Source organism: Impatiens glandulifera, chromosome 2, assembly GCF_907164915.1.
Source record: "Impatiens glandulifera chromosome 2, dImpGla2.1, whole genome shotgun sequence".
Lineage (NCBI taxonomy): Eukaryota > Viridiplantae > Streptophyta > Magnoliopsida > Ericales > Balsaminaceae > Impatiens > Impatiens glandulifera.
In genome coordinates, this window is record NC_061863.1 from 43,269,004 (window position 1) to 43,289,602 (window position 20,599).

Here is a 20,599-nt window from a genome sequence, read left to right on the forward strand (position 1 = left end):
AAAATCAAGAGATAAAGTCACATCTTATCATTAAAAAAAAAACAAATTCTTGATTTTTTATATCATTTTTTGCTGTGACTACATAATAGTTTTATAATAAAAAATTGGAAGTTAACATTTAATTGTAAAGTTAGGTGTGGACTTATAATACTTTGTGCAATTTTTTTACCTAGTCGTAATCAAGGAAGATCCATATGTTTTAGAGAATTTAATCCATTTGGCTTGTTGTGCATGGATTGGAAGTGGGAATTTGTTAACATGTCTCTAACCTTAATTCTTTCATCTTTCAAATTATTTGTTGAGTTATTCATCCTCATAAAGTTGCAAAAATTAAGTTTTGGATCATTGAATAAAGGAGGAATAAAATAGGAAAATATATACAACTTATATAAGATAAATGTGAAAAAAAGAGAGAGTTCACCAAAAAGACAAATTGTAACAACATAATACAATTAAGGAGCCAAAGTTTAGATAAATAGAGAAGTTTGTAACACATGATACACAATTAAACCTAACTAAAATCTCAAAATGAATTGAAATTGGAACTTAAAATACTTCCATCCTTTGTGGAAGAGGGGTCTTAATCACATGAAGAATTTGGACAACTTCCTCCATGGAAGGCCTACTAGAAGGTATTTGTGATGCACAAACTAGAGCCAACTTCAGCACAGGCAACACCTCTTGTACCGGATACTCATCCATGGTCTCGTCCACGCATTCCAATAAGTTGCCTCTTTCCAACATCGCCTTCACACGCTCCGTTAAGATCACAACATTGTCCTCCCCATACTCCATTGGTCGTCGCCCGGTCACCACCTCCAGCATGGTTACCCCAAAACTGTAAACGTCGCACTTCTCATTAACTCTAAGGCTCTTGCATGCCATCTCCGGGGCGTTGTATCCCGACGTGCATTGGAACCGATTGTCGGCTGCATGTTTGTCGGGCTTGTTTAGGAGCCTCGCGAGTCCAAAATCAGATATCTTTGGATTCATATACATGTCTAGTAAAATGTTTGTTGGTTTCACATTGTAGTGAATGATGGGAGGGCGGAAAGAGTGATGCAAGTGGGCGAGACCCCTCCCAACCCCTATCATGATATTGAATCGATCCCTCCATTGTAATGGCGGGACGACCCTGTCATGAAGGGCTCCCTGTAAAGTTCCGTTTGGAATGAAGTCTGAAACTAGAAGTTGCAACTCCGGGGTCCAGTAGTAGCCTCTTAGTGTAACTAAATTCGGGTGCTTGGCCTTTGCGAGTACTCGAACGTGGCGATCAAATTCTTCTTGGTACGGTGTAATGTCTGATGGGATGAGTTTTTTTATCGCGACTAATTCTTCCCCGGAGGAACCAAACGTTGCCTTGTAAACGCTCCCGAATATCCCACTTCCAATTTCTGCCGACTTGTTGATAAAGCTATTGTCTTTGGGCAAAAAACCTTGGCCTGAAGATTTAGAGTTCAAGAGTACAAGTTTCCCTGTTGCAGGCAATGGGCTGCCGGAATGAAATGTGGAGCTGCCGGAGGAACATGAGCCTTCCAAAGCATTGCCAACAAACGACATCCTCCGCCTTGCCGACACATTCAGAAGTGTCACGACAAAAACCCCGAGGAAGATTAGTAATGAAGCCGAGATGGCTAGAATGGCGGAAACACTGAAGAACCTGCGACGGTGATATGAAGAACTCCGGAAGCTATCTCCTCTGTTCTTGTGACCGGAGTGGTCGCCGGGACCGTAGGCGTATGGGTCAAGAACTAAAGGCTTTGGAACGTTCATTATACATGTGCCTTTTAACAGAGGAGAACAAATACCCATGTTTCCTTCAAGTGCGGATTGGTCTAGGTTTTGGAAAACGTTGCCGAAAGGGAGACGGCCGACGAGGAGGTTGTAGGAGATGTTGACAGCGAGGAGGTTTTCTAGTTTTCCGAGCTCCTGTGGGATTTCACCGGCGAGTTTGTTGAATTCCAGCTTGAGAATCTTGAGTTTGGTAAGATTTCCCATTGATTTCGGGACGGGACCGGTCAAGTTGTTGTGTGACAGAGTCCTGACAAAAGAAAAAGACATTAATATTGATCATATGAAAAGTGATTGATTGGGTTACTTACAGGAGAGAAAGGGAAGAACAATTATTGCCAATCTCTTGAGGAATTGGTCCAGTTAATGAATTCCCATCCAATTGAAGAACCTGCAAGCTGCCGGAATCACAAATGTCATCCGGGATGGACCCATAAAAGGCATTGTTCCTCAGATCCAACACAATTAGATTCTGAAAAAATCCAAGCTCCGGCGGGATTCTCGACCGAAGTTCACCGTTCCATGATAGATTCAAGTAATTCAGCTTTGAGAAAAGCCCAATTTCCGCCGGAATATTCCCCGACAGATTATTCCTCGATAGATCCAATCGCTGGAGAGACTCTATCAGTTTGCTGGAACCAGGCGCCGGTATTTGCCCGGATAATTGATTGCCTGAAAAATCGATTTCATTCAAACCCAGATTAAATAAACCTTCTGGTATACTTCCATTTAAGAGATTGTCTCTCAATTTCAGCACCGTTAATTGGTTGGAGTTCATCAATGAGATTGGAATACCGCCGGAGATTTTGTTACTGGATATACCCAAATAAGATAACTGCTTCATTTCACCGATTGTCAGCGGGAGAACTCCGGTGAAGCCATTGTTAGATAAATCCAAGTATTGAAGATTCCCAAAGTTGCTAATCCATTGAGGGAACTCACCTGTCAACATATTGTTTGATAGAGAGAAGAAATTCAACGACCCAGTTAGCCTCCCGATTGATTCAGACGGAGCTCCGGTGAGAAAATTATAACTCAAATCCAGTCCGGTTAGATGGGAACATAATCCAATATCGGCAGGAATGGTGCCGGAGAATCGATTCTTTTGAAGACGGAACTCCTTCAGGTATTGAACAGAGGATAACCCAACAGGGATTTCACCAGATAAATCATTTTCAGAAAGATCTAATAATCTAAGCCTGGAAAGTGACCAAATCCCACCAACAAATTCTGGGTTACCGGAGAAATGATTCCGGGAGAGATTAAGACTGTTTAGCGTTGTACATTCCTTGATACTACCTGGAATCGGGCCTTCAAAAGTATTGGCAGCTAATGAAAGAAACAAAAGGGATGAACATGAGTTATGGAAGAAATCATTGGGAATTGGACCAGAGAATGAATTATGAGACAGGTCGAGAAATTGAAGAGAGTTCATGTTTGATAAGAAGGAATCAGGGATAACGCCGGAGAACCCATTGTTGCTGAGATCAAGGCTGACTAAACTGGCGGGAAGTATACCGGAAATGGTGCCGGTGAAATTGTTGGAGGAGAGAGTTAGCACCTTGAGTGATTGAAGATTGAGGAGGCCTCGACCAATTTTGCCGGAGAAGCCGAGGCCGTGGAGAGTTATGTCGGTGACTTTTCCGGTGGATGGGTTGCATTTGATGAATTGCCATGAACAGGGAGTGGAATCGTCTTCGTTCCATGATTGGAGAAGGGATTGAGGATCTTGGAGGTCGGATTTGAAGACGATGAGACCCAAAATATCGTCATTTAGATCGACGGCGGCGGCGGCGGAAGATAGTAGTGAAATGAGGGAGAAGATGAAGAAAGAATTACGCATTATTAATAATATTATTGTTATTGTTGTATCTCGATTCTGTGTTACTACTAGTTATTGGATAATCTATCTATCTATCTATCTTGATGAAATGAATGAATCTAAATGAGGAAAAGATGGGTTTCAAATACAGTCAAGAAACTTGAGTAAAAATGGTCCCCAATTGACACATACTATGATCACGAGAGCCACTTGAAATAATATGTTTTTTTTTTTTACTAAATTTTACTATTATTTTTTCTTGGTAAAATTATTAAGTAAGTCCATGTTTGATTTAGGTTATTTTAATAACTCAAATAAAATATAAGATGATTTTACTTTTTTTAAATACATCGCATTATTTAATTTATTAATCAAAATATTAAAATACTCTTTATATTAAACATTTATTTTTTATTTTATTTATATATATATCAATATCTTATTTTTTATCAAAAATAATTACCACCTACTCAAATTCAACAACAATTATTATTTTTTCTCCTTCTAATTTTTTCAAATAATTTCAATCCAACAAACTCAAGACACAAGAAAACAAGTAATTTGTTAAGCTCTCAGGGCTTGGTTGATCTTTGATTATTAGGATAAAATCAAGTTTTTATCTCAAAACTAACAATCATATTATTTTTCTAATGAATTATTTTATCAATTTAAATATTAAAATTACTTTATACTTAAATATGTTATTTAATATTAATAAAAGATATATTTGATTGGGGTATTTTGATCATAATAATTCAAATTTTGATTTTTCTTTTAATTACATCAATCATTGGTTTTTTTAGAAAACTTCAAACAAAACCCAAAAACTCATTTCATCAAATGAGCCTTTAGAACTTGTTTGGTTAGATGTTATTTTAAAAAATATTGATTGGAAAATATTGAGAATGTGAGTTTTTTTTAAAAAACACTTAAAATTTATTAATATATAATGATACAATAAATTTATTTATTTTAAATAAAGATATTATAGTATTTTTATTAATGAATTGAGTGATATGATTGATGAGAGAATATATGAAATTATTAAAAATATATATATATATTCTAACATAAACCCCATAGTCATGACAACAATTTCATGTGAATCGAACCCGTAATTTTTTAATATAAGAAATCACTTTTGTCATTTAAGTTACGTGTGTGGGTTGGTTGTATTTGACTTTAAAAATAAAATAAACTTATCAAACTATAAATTTTGTGAGGCATATTTGTGTATTATCTTGTTAAATTAATTTATAGAATAATTTATGTGAAGCATATTAATGTATTATGGTGTTTAGCTTACTTTATAGAATAATTTTTTATTTTATTAAGTAGTTTCTATAAAAACAAATTGTGAAATGAATGAAACTTAGCTAATAATTTTGAGCATTTATCAGAATTTTGTAGGAGACTATTAGGGGGTGCTATAGGGTAGTTGGGTAAGAAAAATGTTGATTTATGGAATTTGAGGATAATTGATTAGTTGAATGACAACAACAATAAAAAAATAAAAATAAATAAAAGACTGAAAATTATCCCCATTTTATGTTGGATGATGGATCACATGTAAAATAAAAAGACAAACTATCATTTTTAAAAACTAAATAGTGATAAGAAAGTGATCAAATTAAAATAAATAGTTTAACCTCATTTTGATATTTGTTTTTAAGGGACTAATATTTCAAATTGTTAGTTATTTTTTCTTCTAAAATTAGAATTTATTCTTTGAAATAACATATCAAAAGTTATGAACTCATTTTAACTTGAAATATTTTTATTGAAATTAAATATGTTTTAAATAAGACTATTTTCAGTTAAACTAGCATCATAATATTATTCATATGCTCTCAAATTTACTATATAATATTTAGGGGGAATCTGTACTAATTAACTCAAACTTAAGTACAATTTATTTCAATAATAAACAAACTTCAAATCTCAAAATATCAAGTTTAAAGCTCCAAATTTAAGATCTAAATAATAATTTATAATGTTTTAAGCTGGGTTAATTTTTGGTGTGGCCCGTGACCATTTTTATTTCCTGTTTTTTTATTGCTCTAGGGCATTGGTGCTCTAAATTTTGTAGGTGTGAGAGTGGAATTGTTGTGCTCTCAAATCAAATATAAAAAAATAAATTATAAATAACATTCTTAAACTTTAATATGATTTAAACTTCAAACTTTAAAGAACCAAGAGCTCAAGGTCTATTTCTTTTTTTTCTTTTTTCTTTTTTTTCTTTTTTTTTGTTTTTGTTAAAAAATTCAAGCAAAATTAAACATTATTTTAATTTTCTCTCGTCTATCACATCACTCATTTTATTAATTAAAATATTAAAATATCTTTTATTTTAAATTTTTATTTTTTTTATATATCAGTACCTTAAAATATTTTTACAAAAAATAATCATCACACCTCTTTAAAATTATCAATATCGTTATTTTTATCCACTAACTTATTTAAATAACTCTAATTCGAACCGCCTAAGACAATGGAAATAGAATGGAAAATGGAAAATGGAAATGAATACAATGTTTGGAAGTTAGTGTAAGATTGATTATCTACATTAATTTGCTGGACAAGGATAATTCGATGGATTATTGGACATTATTTAAAAAACTCGAAATTTAATTTTTATTTAAAATATTTTTAAATTAAAATAAAAGTAATAATGATGAGATTATACTAACTTTTTACATTAAAAAACTATATTTTTATTTATTATTTTCGTGTTGTAAGAAAAAAATATTATTAAATTTGATGAGTGAATTGTGTGAGGTTATATTTTTTAATGATTGAGTTATTATTAAAAAAAGAATTAAAAAATTAAAATTTTCAAATTGTAAATATTTATCTATCAAATAATTCATTTTAACAATTAAAATATTAATTTTTTTTATAAATTTTAAATATAATAATATTATAATAATTGAACCAAATATAACTTTATTATTTTTATTATTATTTTTTTTAATAAAAAATTACTAAAAAATCTTCACATAACCAACATCGAACAAACTTTAGGCTGGCTAGGTGAGTGACAGGTCACCCATCCAACTGTCATTCTAAAAGAATGAAATCACCCCTCCAACGGTCGTTCTAAAATAAATATATATTAATATATATATACTAAGAGATTAAAATTGAGAGCATAATATACATTATCATTTGATTAAATTACTTTTTATTAATTATAATATAATAAATTAAATAAAAAATTATAACAAAATTATTTTGTCCGTGCTTAATCACCCCAATTTCGGGTACGGATTCAATCATAAATTTACAAGTTAGAATTTGAAAAAACAAGTGTGTGTGTGAGAGAAGTTCACAAATAATAATATATTACAAATTGGGGGTCACGGGAGTCCACTTATTTCAAATACCTTGAGGAAGAGGGCAAAAGTCACCAAAAGACAAATATTTTTTCTACTTTCTCATATTTTTATTTACACTAGATACGATAGATTTGAGGTAATAATATGGGAAATTTGGCTGAATAAACTTAAAAATGGCCTTATTTGATTTGTGGTTAGTGTATAAATTTTAATGCGTTGGTGACACTTTTTAATTTTTTTGGACGAAAATGCCCTCGTTGCGAGATGCAACCGGCGATCGAATGCAATGTGAAAAGTCTAAAAATGCCTTGTGAAAAGTCAACAATCGCGAGACGATTTTTTTTTTCCTCTCGCGAATACCGGTTGCGTGATAGTGTCTCGCGATGGTAGACTTTTCACAATGCACCAAGTTGCGTCAAAAAAAATAAAAGTGTCAAAACTCAGAAAAAAAATGTCAAATAAAGTCATCTTTAGGTCATTCTGTAAATTTTCCCATTAATGATGATATAAGGAAAGAAGTAATTAAGACACTAATATATACATAAACTTCAAATAAACCTTAATATTTTAGAAGAAAAAAAAAACAAATGAAACCAACATAAGATATTGTTAAATTAACACGTATAATTTACAATTTGAATAATGAATCCTACTCAACAAACTATTATCAAATTAAAATAGATGTAATCTTAAATTTAAAATTTTAATAAAAATAAATTTTTGAGAAATTATTGTAAACCTAACTTAGGCATGTTCTTTTTAAAAAAAAAAAAAATCAAATATGACTAGCATTATTTTATTCACTTTTAAATTAATAATATTATTTAATTAATTTATTAAAATTTTAAAATAATTAATATTTATTATATATTTTATTAATATATTTTTAAAAAATTAAAATTAATAACAATCAATCTTTTTAAAATTTATTTAAATAAATTTATACTAAAAAATTGGCATTTTGTACTGTTTGAGTGGTTCTAGGCACGAGCATGTGGGAAGCTGAGGGAGACTGACTGTCACATTTTCTGACATTTCTATTGTTACATGTCAAAATCAAAATGCACATCTAAACAATTCAATGTGACAATGTTTTTTTTTCTTATTTTATAATAATCTCATTTAGCTCAAATAAATCTCATTTAGCTTGTAATATAGAATATACTATTAATGATCATAAAGTTATGAATTCAACTTTTAAAAGAAAATTTTAAAATATGATATATTCATATATGAAAGGAAAATAAAAGAGAATTAATTGAAGATTTTTTGTGTAAAATAAAATAACATTAAGCATTGTTTTATTACTTATTATATATTATGGTCTGAAAAAGATTTTGAGATAGTCTAAATTCATTGAAGGATGATTCTTCGATTAGTTTTTGGAATGTTGGTGTCTGTATCAAAAGTCTAACTATTACGTATCATTAGTTTGATTTCATTACTATATTTAGAAATGTTACAGTTAAGGATAAATTTGATCCTCAATCTAGTGATTTTAGCCGAATTAGATATAACATAAGATTAAACATTAGAGAGAGTTCATCTCATAATAAAATTTACATTTGGTAGGACGCAAGCAAGTGTCCTCGTCTGAATAATACATTATGCATTGACAAAACATGTATAGTTTTAATGTGAGACATTGTTATAAATTGTTCGCTGAGATGATTTTATATAGTTGGGAGAAATTTCTGGAGTAAAATATTTCATCCAAAATTTCACTCTTTTGATGGAGCGTTATTCATGATGGAATTCTAACATATGATATGCGAATAAAATTGTTGTACTTTTGTTAGATGTTGTCGTATGTGTCACGAGGATGTTGAACCGACAACTCACTAACTTTGCATTGTCAAGGGGTGGCTAGTATATGGAATCTTTTGTGGAGTATTAATGTGATTCATTAGGTGATCCTCGAATCTTTAGGTAGTTGTTAGAAAGTTTGAATTGATGCGGTTGATATGATAGACCTACATATTTTGGTTACCATCCAAATTATTTTTTAGTGAACTATTTGGTTGGAGAGAAATCATCGAATTTTCAATAATTGTAGTCGTCTGATGCATATCATTCATAATATTATTATTAGCTTTTTGAGATTCAATCTCGAAAGTTTGTAGAGTCCGTCGGGGAGTTAATCGTTCTTCTTGAGTACTTACGAGCTCAATAACCTATTTGAGTAACGTTTTTCTTAATTTTATTTATTTATTTTCATATTATGTTTTTTCGTTGTGGTTAAACGATTTTTATAATTTTTAATATACATCGATCTTTTTTTTTGTGGGTTGAATATGATTGGAACTTTATGTAAATTTTAATTTTTTTTAAAACAATATAGAGAGGTACAAATATTTATATGTTAATTTTAACAAAATAATTTAATTGATTATTTAAAAAACAAATAAATAAATGTAACATAAGTGAATGGTTTAAAACCTCTTAGGAAGGTCCATTTATTGTAAAGTTGTTTATAATGTATGTATGATAATGGAGAGAATAATAATCATAGTTAATTGGTAAAAGAGAAAAATGAACAAATAATGTATAAATTATGTTTAGAAGTATTATAGAGATTTAATATCAAATAAATGGATTAATCACTTCAGGCTGTTTACAATGTAGCCTGTATGTATAATAATGGAGAGAATGATAATCATAACTAATTGGTAAAAGAGAAAAATGAACAAATTATGTTTAAAAGTGTTATAGAGTTTTAATATCAAATAAATGGATTAACCACTTCATGTTGGTCATGTGAGTTTTTCTTAATTAGAGGATCCTTGTTTAACTCTTCACCAAGATTTTGACTTTGTTGTATTTTTTTGGTTCGATTTAATATATTTTTTTTCTTTTATTATTATTGAATTGTGTAATATGCCCTAGGGTAAGGCCATAAAAGACCCTAAGGTAATGCCAGTTATATGCGGCTGCCTAGGGCCCTCTCAAAAAAAAAAATAGCAAAGAATATCAAAAATATATATATATATATATATTATCATGTCAATTCACCAACTAACCTAAGTTACTTTTATTTAAAATAATACAAACTTATTATATTACTTAATAATATATAAAATATAATTATTTTAACTAAAAAAATAAGAAAAAAAAAATCGTTTTAGGCAACTTCATTCTCAAGGCCGGTACTAAGTTAGGTAGGCAACCGCCTAGGGCCCCAACCTTCGTGGGTGACCCTACTCTTAGTTGATGTTGTTCATATTTTTCGATTGTGTTGGTAATTCTTTTTTGAATTTATATTCGTTTTCATCTTAATAGTAAATGAGACGAAAAAATTAAATTTTAAAAGTTAGTTTTCATATTTTAATAAAAAATCGTTGAAAATGATGATAGTTAACACAAACCTCTTACCAATATACTTTATTTATTTATATGGGTTTCTCACTATTTTAATATATATATATATATATATATATATATATATATATATATATATATAAATTATTTGTTTTTTTATTTGTCTTAATTTTTTTTCCACTGTCTTACTAATTATAGGATAAGAATAATTGTTCATAATATTTAGTAAAAAAAAATACGGTACCGTTTTATTGGTTCGTTCGATTTATTCTAATTCAAAATTTGTCGTTTGATGTTTAAATAATTTATTTGGAATGAACCTCAACCATTTGCGTGATTGTTGAATATTTTTAATTGTAAATTTTATTTTATAAATTGTACATCTAATTTGATATCTAAATTTTAGATTATCAATTATTTGTTGTTATTTATTATTATTTATTAATTAAGTAATTCTTTAATCAAATTATTATTGTTTTTATAATAATGTTAAACAATTTATGAAGTGAAAATTGACAGTTTCCTTCTTCATTATTTATTGAATTTGCGCATCATTTCAATTGGCGCCAACACAGAGTACGTATTATCATGGCACAGGAAACGTTTATCCATGATTCGTCTTCATCATCATGCTCACAAGGTCATCAACCATCGCTAATCCTCCGAACCATAGAAGGCGGTTCCATCTGCTTAGTTTGCCTTTCCAATCTCATCTCCACCTCTAAATCCCCCACGGTTCACGTTTCCTACGCTCTCTCTCAGTTCTCACAAGCCTTTTCTCAGCCTACTTTCCGTCAAGATCTCCTTCAACTTCATCCTCACTTCCTCGTCCTTCCTCTAGTCGAATCACTTTCCTCATTCGAAGATGAACCGATCGCACGCCAGGTATTCGATATCATTTCCGACCTTTGCAGTTCAACCGATACTTGCTCAGTTTATGCGGACTTTCTTCTTCGGATTTCTGATAAACTTTCATCTGGCGCGCTTGGATGGAGTCGCCGTCAGGTGCATACGGTATTAATTTCTGTTTTCAATCATTTGTTTTACTTCGTTATGTTAACTGTTTAAAGTTATAGAATCGTGATCTCGGTCTATGTTAGTTGTTTTCACGTTCTTCAATCTCTTGATTTTCATTACTGCAATTTTACTTCATTATGCAGACTGTTTAAAGTTATAAAACCGTGATCTCGCTCTACCGGCTTCATATTCAAGTTTCAATGTTAGCTGTTTTCACGTTCTTCAATCTCTTGGTTTTCATTACTGCAACTTATTCCAGAATCATTTGTTTTACTTCGTTATGCTAACTGTTTAAAGTTATAAAACCGTGATCTCGCTCTACCGGCTTCATATTCAAATTTCAATGTTATCTGTTTTCACGTTCTTCAATCTCTTGATTTTCATTACTGCAAATTATTCCAGAATCATTTGTTTTACTTCGTTATGCCAACTGTTTAAACTTATAAAGCCGTGATCTCGTCTACCGGTTTCAATGTTAGCTGTTTTCACGATCTTCAGTCTATTGATTTTCATTACTGAAACTTATTCCAGAATGTTAGTAAGATATAGTATACCAGTTAATATTTGTTTCATAACATGTTTCCTATACTATATAAAGCGTTTCACATCGAATTTTCTTTATGCACAGCTCCATTGCTTAGGCATGCTTCTCAATGACAAGAAAAATAATTCACAAGCAAACGTGGCTGACAAAGATGTCCTCCTTTTCAACCTTGTCGAGGGTCTTCAATTGCCTAGGTAGTGTCGGATAAGCATCTTTTTGTTGATTGTGCTTTTGACATGATTTCCAGTGTTGTTTCCTTTATGCGTTTTCTTTCTTTTTGCATTACAGTGAAGAAATTCGGGGAGAGATATTTTTCATTCTGTATAAAATGGCCATCATTGAGTATGCCGGCAAGGAGGGTAGTGGCGTTGCTGACAATTTATCTTTCTTTTGTCCCAAACTGTTGCAATTGTCCTTGGAAGCCCTTATGAAGATTCAAAGTGATGATGCTCGCTTGAATTGTATAGGTATTTAATCTGTCTGCCTATATTCTTGAGTAAATGTTAGCCAGAACTGATACCGAGTTTGTAATTCTTTTTGTTAATGAACCTTGCTAAACTGGTATTCAAATTAGTTTCATGCACATCTTGAGGAATAGCTTTCCTAGTCTGTTCCTAATCTTTTCTAGGAAGCACCTATCTTACTGTTATTTTTATTAGCTACGTTTGTTCATTGTTATCAAATTTAAATGTAAATTTGATATAGAATTGGATACGTTCATTCTACAAGAACTAACCCCTCTTGTTGATATTAAGTTCATGTGTTCGTTCACAACTTGTGATCATTGTTTCCTTCTACCTGAAATTAGCAACAGAATAGTCAAGTTGCTCTTATAGGTCATGTAGCAGCTTGTTCTTATACAGAGATGTTGTCTCTTTGTGCTAGATGAGATCTGGTTTATGAAATCTTCTAATATTGTCATCATTTAAGTTTCTGAAGATTTCACCACTTTCATATATATATTTTGTAGCGCTTTTGACGGTGTTAGCTCAGAGAGATTTATTTGTAACTTCATGTGCTGATGAAACCGGTGGCAAGGATTTTTGCGAAGCCGACAACTTCCTACACGGAACAGAAGATGTAATTAGTGGATCTTCTCTTGATGTCCTGTTTGCGGAGGCCATGAAAGGCACATTGTTGTCTTCAGATACTGAAGTACAGGTTAGCACATTAAATTTGATTTGTCTGTATCTGTCAAGGGAAGGTGGTTCAAGCAACAAGGTCCAGATTCTGCTGGATGAAAGCATTGCAGATTATGTATTTGAAATTCTCAGGTTGTCAGGTATGTAGCGTTTTGCTCCTTGAACACAATGAATAAGCCATTGGTTGGAAGTCATCAGTCATTGCTTCTACAAGAATTTTCACAAAACAACAATGTCTAATCTAAAGTCTCCATGAATCACAGCCTCAGTTTGTTACATTGATATTCTTAGTAATACAAATAATTGATTTATGCGTTGAAGTTCTTAGATGCACAATTCTTTTTTCTCTCGAAATTAAAAACGGGTTCCAGTTCTTTTTGATACTTCTAGGAATTTTACAATTACAGGCTGTAAAGATCATTTGGTGACTTCCAGTGTTCAGGTTCTAGGTCTTATGTCAACTTCTGAGCAATCCTTCAGACAGAGGCTTGCTATTGGGTTCTCAACCCTCATTCCTGTTCTGCAATATGTAGCTGAGGTCCCCTTTCATGCTGCTCAATCTCAAACACTGAAACTTCTGTGGAACTGTGCCTCAAATTGTCCAGGAATAGTATCTGTCTCCCATGTTGAAGAACTAAGTACTCTTTTGGTAGGGATGCTCAAGAAATATGTTGATGGAAAGATAGACATGCTTCCAGAAACGTTTTCTATGGCCTGCTTAATCCTTATAGCTCTTATGAATGTTCCTTCTTCTTATGGGTCTTCAACTTTCTTAAAATTGGTTAGCCATGCAATTAGGCATGCAATTCTGAATTGCTTAAGCCTACACCAGCAGTATCCTGGAAATCTTATACATTCTCTCCATCTCTTGAGGGAGGCATATTCTTACAGTCTTGAAGAGAAAGTGTTGAGCTCCAATGGTCTGGAATTAACTAATGATATTGTTTTTGTTTGTAAGACACAAGTATTCCCTTGGTTTGTGAAAGCTGTAGGTGAGATAGAAAAGGAAGAAGTTGTCTTATCTGTCCTAGAGATTTTCCAGTTGGTCATGCTTCAAGATTCCAATACCCAAACTAGGGAATTTACTGAATTTTTAGTTTCATCATCTTGGTTTAGTCTTATTTTTGGATATTTAGGTTCCTTTCCAACTGAAAATCTGAAATGGAGAGCCTATCAAACATTCAGCTCAGTTGTGGATGTTCTTCTTGGAGATAATATGGGACAGCCTATTAGAGATGCAGCTTCATACTTGCCATCAGATCCAGTAGATTTCCTATTCCTTCTTGGCAAGAGCAGCTCCCATAGTTCAGAGTTGGTGTTGTGTCATTCTTCCGTCTTCTTGATGTTACATATCAGCTCCTTGTATGACGACAGGTAACTGATTTAACTATATGCACTCATCCTCTACTGTGCATCATCTTAATGTCAATCTTTTTCTTTAGGCTTGCAGATCATAAGCTTGTTTTAACTTGTTTAGAACAATATATGCTGGCAAACAGCAATGAGTTACTATCTGGGGCTGCTGATGTCATGCCACTGGAGCTTCTGCTAAGTACTTATGGCCTTTATAGAGGACTTGCAAAGATGAATTACCAAATTCCTTATAGTCAAGAGGCTGAGAGGATTCTATTCATTCTATTGACTGAAAAAGAGTGGGATTTGCCATCCACAAGAATTCATCCAACAGCATTAAAATGGCTGTTTCAACAGGAACGATTATGTATCCCACTGTTGCAACAACTCTTGAAACTTTGCAGTTGCAATGGTAGTACACATGATCACACGATTGTCAACAGAGATAGTGGCCATTATATAAATATTGGTACTCTATCCCAGTTGGTTGCATCGGGAGATAGTTATGCGGCAAAACTTTTGGTATGTATGATGTATGACCTAATTCGAGAAGATGTTGAGCAAGAGAAAATCGTCTCTGTGTTGAATAGTGTGGCAGAAATGATTGTTATTTCTCCATCAACTCCAGTTCAATTATGTTCGCATGGCATTGGAGTTGTAATACATAATGTCTTTAGCCATTTGGGAAATTCCTACAGTACTGAAATGTTCCTGGCCATTTGTGAAGTTACAGTTAGCATTCTAGGTTCAGTCCATTCAGAGTCACTTCTTGATGATGAAGTGTGGGCTACAGTTGCAGTGCAGGTACACATAGTTTCATTAAATTTTCAAATTCGGACTATTAGTTATTTTGATCGCCTTTGTTCTTGCAGTTGATGGAATACCTGGCCATGACTCATGAAGAGACCTGTACAGAAGAAGCTCTCAATGTATTTGGCATTCTTTCATTGATTCTTCATCATTCAAGTAACCAAGTTCTTCTAGAAGCTTCAAAAGTTATATTCCTGAGCCCTGTCTTAGTATCCATCATAAACAACACTATCAGTGCAGCATGTGGAAAGGGGCCTTCTTTGGTTGAGGATGGCGAGGGAACAAGGACTGAACAAGCCTTGATACTTGTTCTTCTCATATATTTCTTTACTTTGCGAAGGTAACAAATATAAAATCAAACTTAAAGAACTGAGATTGAGATTCTCCCCATTAAAATTAGTTGCAAAGGCCACAAGAATGTTTTCATTTTGTCAAAATCAAAACCAATCATGTTTGGTAGAAGGTGGATCAAAAATATTTTCCTTAGCTTATCAAAAATTCATTTTTTTCAACCACTTCTTACCTAAAAATGGTTTATCTAATTCAATCACATCTTTCATACTAAATGAAAACAAAATAATTTTTCACTTTTTACTTGGGCAATTTTAAAAAATTATTGTGATTGTGATGGTGATGATGACAAAACACTAGGTTCTAAATAATCTTACTAGTATTTTGTCACAATCACAATCATTTTATATGCAACTAGTTTTATACACCTCGTTGCTAAAATAGTTGGAACCTCAATGACATTTTTTGATTTAAATTTGAACTATCGGCCATGTTTAAAATTTGGGCATTTGCAATTTATTTGCAACTAATTTTAAAATCAAAGGGCATATTTTGAATTAAATTTGTACTACTCTTGGTTATGTTTAATTTTTTAAGCCTTTGCAACTAATTTTAATCCCTAATTGCTAAAATACTTGCAACCTGAATGACATTTTTTATATTAAAATTTAACTGTCGGTTATGTTTAGTGTGCACGCTGTTCTACCAGGGGCAATGGACTGGCGACATTTTCCCAGTCAAACCATTGGGAAGCATTCACTAGAACTTGTCAGTATTAGTGGCTGTGATTTGTGCAGGCTGATGCATTTTGGTTCTGATATTGTCAAGGTGGTTTCATCATTTTGCCTCTTGGAAATGGTGCTAATTATTTCAGATCAAAAGAATGAGAAATTGGATGAAACGAGTGGAAGAATGGGAGATATATCATCTGTCTTATCTGTATTAGAAGGCTTGATATTTTCTACTGATATTAGAGTTGCAATGAACAGTAGCCTATGTTTATCAATGATTCTTGGATGGGAGGATGATCCAAGGAGGAACTGGTGCAGATTGATAGTAGAGGAGCTTGTGATATCCTTGGCTGTTCCATGTTCTGTCACGAAATCATTCATGAACCACCATAAGCCTGCAGTTCATGTGACTGTGTCGTTACTAAAACAGACCAAAACTCCAGAGTGGTTGAATTCTATCCTTGACGATTCGTGCATATCTAGTATAATAAAAAATATCAGAGTTGGTAATCTGAGCACAGAGTTGGTTCTTTTATTCATAGAATTGCTGAATGCTGGCCGGTTGAAGACTGAAGATATTGCTTGCATTAATAAAGTATTCCAGGTAATTTCTCGCACATTTCATGTCACTGTTAATGAAAAATTGATTATTTGAGTTAAATATTCTTTCTATTAGGTATTTGTTCATGGATTTGTTCATCAAACAAGGCCAAGTCTGTCCCAAAACTTTCTCGATTTGAACACGAGATTTATGTCTTTCTTTTACTATCATAATTAGGATTTCATAACTTAACTGTGATGATGTACTTAAATTGGCAGGCATGTAAAAAAGATCTATATTCAACTGAAGTTGAATGCGAGATGGCCCCGTCGGTTCCACGTGGAGAAAAAATAATCGGGTTTCTCATTAATACAATGTCATCACAGTCGTCTCGAGATTTATATTTAAGAAAAATCCTAGTTGGGAATGACAGATTGTTGGAAGCAATAGAGTTGTTCTCTAGAAGTCTGATGGAAGAAGATTATGGTATCATCTGAGAAGGTATATTTGTTTTCACATTTCAAAGATTTAGTTGATTGAAGGATAATCTTTATGCATATGATAACTGTCAATAAAGTTATTTGAAAATACTTCTTTTTTTTCTTTTTCTAAATCACTTTTGTTAGATCAATTTATTTGAAAGCACTTTTTTTTTCTTTTAAATATCTCATAAGGATGTGTTCCAAATAAGGTAATGTTTAGAAAACCGAACTTAAGTAGACCTAGATTTGTAATTTTATTTATGATTTCTCATCTAATTTGAGACTTACCTAGACTTCCTTCCACAAATTTTAGTAAAAAGAATTTCATTTGTTTACCATACATTTTTTTTGTTTTTTTTTTGTTTTAATAGGATTAATATATCCATAAACCAGATAATGAAATCCGCCCTCAAAATATGAAACTCTTATACGTTTTGTCTAAAAATTTAAAAGGATTTTAAAATAGCTTGAACTAACAAAGAAATCAATTCACTAATAATTTAAAATTAATAATTTAAAATTAACTTAACTTTTAACAATTCAAAACCTACTTTTCAGTGACCACATATTTTTTTTGGTTGAATTTATTGACAAAATCTGATTTTCAACATTTGAACTGAATTAAGATAATTCGAAAAATATAATAAATATGTGAATAAAGAATCTAGGATAAGGCATTTATCCCTGTCACTGAAGTATTTGAGTCTTTTTTTAATTTTTTTTTTCACACACATGATTTGTTTAAAAGTTTTGTTTATACATTTTGTTGGTCTTTTTCTATATCAACGGTGAACTATTATTATTTTATTTTTTTCACATTCAAATTATATTATTTTTGAATATATATATATATATATATTTATTTATTTATTTATTTATTTATTTATTTGTACATCTTAAATGAGACACTTTAAGATACACATCAGCAAATCATTTAAACAAAATGTTGGAATTGACATTTATATTTAATATTTGTTGCAAGCATGACAAATATATATTCAAGCAAAAAAAATATTCAAAATATTAATGCAGATACCAGTTTGGATAATAAATACAAACGAAATATTTTTATATTAATGGATAATTTAATTCATATTTAACCCATATATATATATATATATATATATATATATATATATATATATATATATATATATATATATATATTCCTTTCTTTCTCTCCATTATTATTTGTTGCTCTCTTCATAAGATTTTTCATAATCAAACCGTTGATATATATATTCTGGTTAAGATTGGGCTTGGTTTCAGTTCCATCTTTCCTTAATGGATTATGCAAAATCATATTTTCTAGAGTTATTTGGATTTAAGATTTATTGAACTACAAGCATATTAGGGCAAAAACTTAAAAAAGAAAAACTATTTAAACAAATTAAGTATTGTCATTTAAATAGGAAAGTTTTGTTGTTGCCATTAAGAAGATAAAACATACTTGTTAACTTATGAAATTAACAGTCAACACACTATTGTCATTTGATCTGAGAATTGAATACATAATATTTGTCATTATTACCACTTAAACTGAACTATCATAGTAGGGTTTTGTTTTCTTTTTATAATTATATACATAAATATTTAATATAATTACATATAATTTAATTTATTAGAAAATTGCTAGCACGGAAAATACGATAAAAATTAGACCAAACAAAGGCAATAATATGTTAAAAGGCAAAAAAACAATCATTCAAAACAAATTAGAACATATAAATTCAATAATTTCCAAACTAAAAAAACATGTATTGAAGTCAGCACCAGACGTGCAGGATGTACAATAATGAAAAATTAGATCAGAGATGACTTGCACGGATTAGTAACATTTCAAAAGAGTTGCGAAACTCAATACTTTACAAAAATATATATATATATATATATATATATATATATATATATATCAAATTACCTTGAAGAACAACTCAAAGATCATGCTTAAAAGTACTTTTTACAGCTTCTAAACATGATCCAATTTAAGTGTATTTAATTTCATATATCTTGACCCACTTGACTAATTTATTTGTAATTGCCAACTGATCTAGTTCTAAATTTACATGATTAATGTTAGGGTTGCAAATTAGTCAAGTCGCTTGCGAGCCGCTTAATCATAATTCGACTTGAGTTTGACTTTGATGAAGTTCGAGTCAAGTTCGAGCCGACTCGTTTAGTATTCGAGTCGAGCTCGAACTCATATAATATTTACTTAATGACTTATTGAGCTTTTTCGATCATGGTAATAAATAATATATATTTTTATTTATTTTAATATTAAAATCTAAAATTTAAAATAAATATTTTTTCTTTACAATATTTGAAAATTTAATTTAGTTCAAGTTTTTCAAATCGAACTCAAATTTATAAACTCGTTCGAGCTAATAAATATTTAATCGAGTCAAGTTCGAATTGAGCTAATAAATATTTAATCAAGTAAAGCTCAAATTGATTTGACTCATTTGAAGCCCTACACTGATCTAAGCCTAAATTTAGGTTGTTATTTCAACTTTTATGTGAAATATCTTAACGATAATAGACCTTATTTAGAACTAATTCGTTAAAGAATTTTGTTGATTATTATATGAACCATTTGTATATGATGAAACAAACCCTCTTTTAATTTATATATAACATTGCTTGGTCTTGGACAAATTTAGTACAGTTAATTTTTTGCAACCATTATATACAAAACATTTAACTGATAAAGAACTTGTTAAGAATAAGATAATAAAGAATAAACCCTTATCTTATTATAAGTCAGTCAAAACATATAGCCAAGATGAGATAATGAGATTCCAACTTGTAGTTTACTTCAAAATTAAAGAAAATAATTCATTAGTTCAATCCCAATGCTAATCTGTTCATATTATTTCATCAAATCAACTACATTCTTCACAGCTTAATTAAGATGATTGATTCACTAGCAGTTGTTCTTCACATGTTCCAGACAAATCTGAGGATGATATGATTGCTAAAGGCCTACTACATAATACAATAAACACAAAACCAACATTTCAGAATCATGCAACAAAAAAACATTCAACAAAAACAACTCAATTTTGTCTTTGTTGAGTTGGTGTCCTTTGCACATTTTTTTTTGTTTTTACGCGGTTTGAGTAAGCTTCACTTTGTCTAGCAATTTTTTTTTTTTTTTTTTTTTTGAACAAGCTCAGTTCTCATTTTCAAAAGCAAAATTATATTAAATATCATAGGATAAAAACAAATAAATACTTTTTACATTATTTGCCACATTTTTACCTGATGCAGTGCATCATTTCTTGCAACTCCTCAAAGCTTTACACTTAGCTTGTCTGTGAATTGCTCTGTGTAACATCGACATGGAAACCCTCCAAAATTGCTTCCTAAAATTAGTTCCTTTGTGTGTTTTTGTAGAGTTAGCATATATATATATG

General features: G+C 31.1%; 2 protein-coding genes across 2 annotated transcripts; one reads left to right on the forward strand and one right to left on the reverse strand.

The window, feature by feature from the left end:
• Nucleotides 1-416: 416 nt before the first annotated feature.
• Nucleotides 417-3,712, reverse strand: LOC124925517 (probably inactive leucine-rich repeat receptor-like protein kinase At3g28040). The gene is made up of 2 exons (XM_047465540.1): nt 2,103-3,712; nt 417-2,041 (listed from the first exon to the last, which is right to left on the reverse strand). Exons 1-2 carry the CDS (start codon nt 3,632-3,634, stop codon nt 547-549), a joined length of 3,027 nt encoding a protein of 1,008 aa, XP_047321496.1. The 5' UTR covers nt 3,635-3,712; the 3' UTR covers nt 417-546.
• Nucleotides 3,713-10,857: 7,145 nt separating this feature from the next.
• LOC124923759 (protein PUTATIVE RECOMBINATION INITIATION DEFECT 1) lies at nt 10,858-17,299 on the forward strand. The gene is made up of 9 exons (XM_047463729.1): nt 10,858-11,283; nt 11,915-12,024; nt 12,119-12,297; nt 12,801-13,112; nt 13,380-14,346; nt 14,415-15,129; nt 15,198-15,475; nt 16,116-16,761; nt 16,977-17,299. The coding sequence occupies exons 1-9, from the start codon at nt 10,858-10,860 to the stop codon at nt 17,193-17,195; spliced, it is 3,852 nt and encodes a 1,283-aa protein (XP_047319685.1). The 3' UTR covers nt 17,196-17,299.
• Nucleotides 17,300-20,599: the final 3,300 nt, after the last annotated feature.

What these genes read in the sequence shown, in the direction of transcription:
- LOC124925517 (XM_047465540.1), bottom strand. Translation starts at nt 3,634, where the DNA reads ATGCGTAATTCTTTCTTCATCTTCTCCCTCATTTCACTACTATCTTCC. An exon ending in TGTTCTTCCCTTTCTCTCCT is followed by an intron (nt 2,042 to 2,102) that starts GTAAGTAACCCA and finishes TTCTTTTGTCAG; the next exon opens with GACTCTGTCACACAACAACT.
- LOC124923759 (XM_047463729.1), top strand. Translation starts at nt 10,858, where the DNA reads ATGGCACAGGAAACGTTTATCCATGATTCGTCTTCATCATCATGCTCA. An exon ending in GAGGGTCTTCAATTGCCTAG is followed by an intron (nt 12,025 to 12,118) that starts GTAGTGTCGGAT and finishes TTTGCATTACAG; the next exon opens with TGAAGAAATTCGGGGAGAGA. An exon ending in TGCTCGCTTGAATTGTATAG is followed by an intron (nt 12,298 to 12,800) that starts GTATTTAATCTG and finishes TATATTTTGTAG; the next exon opens with CGCTTTTGACGGTGTTAGCT.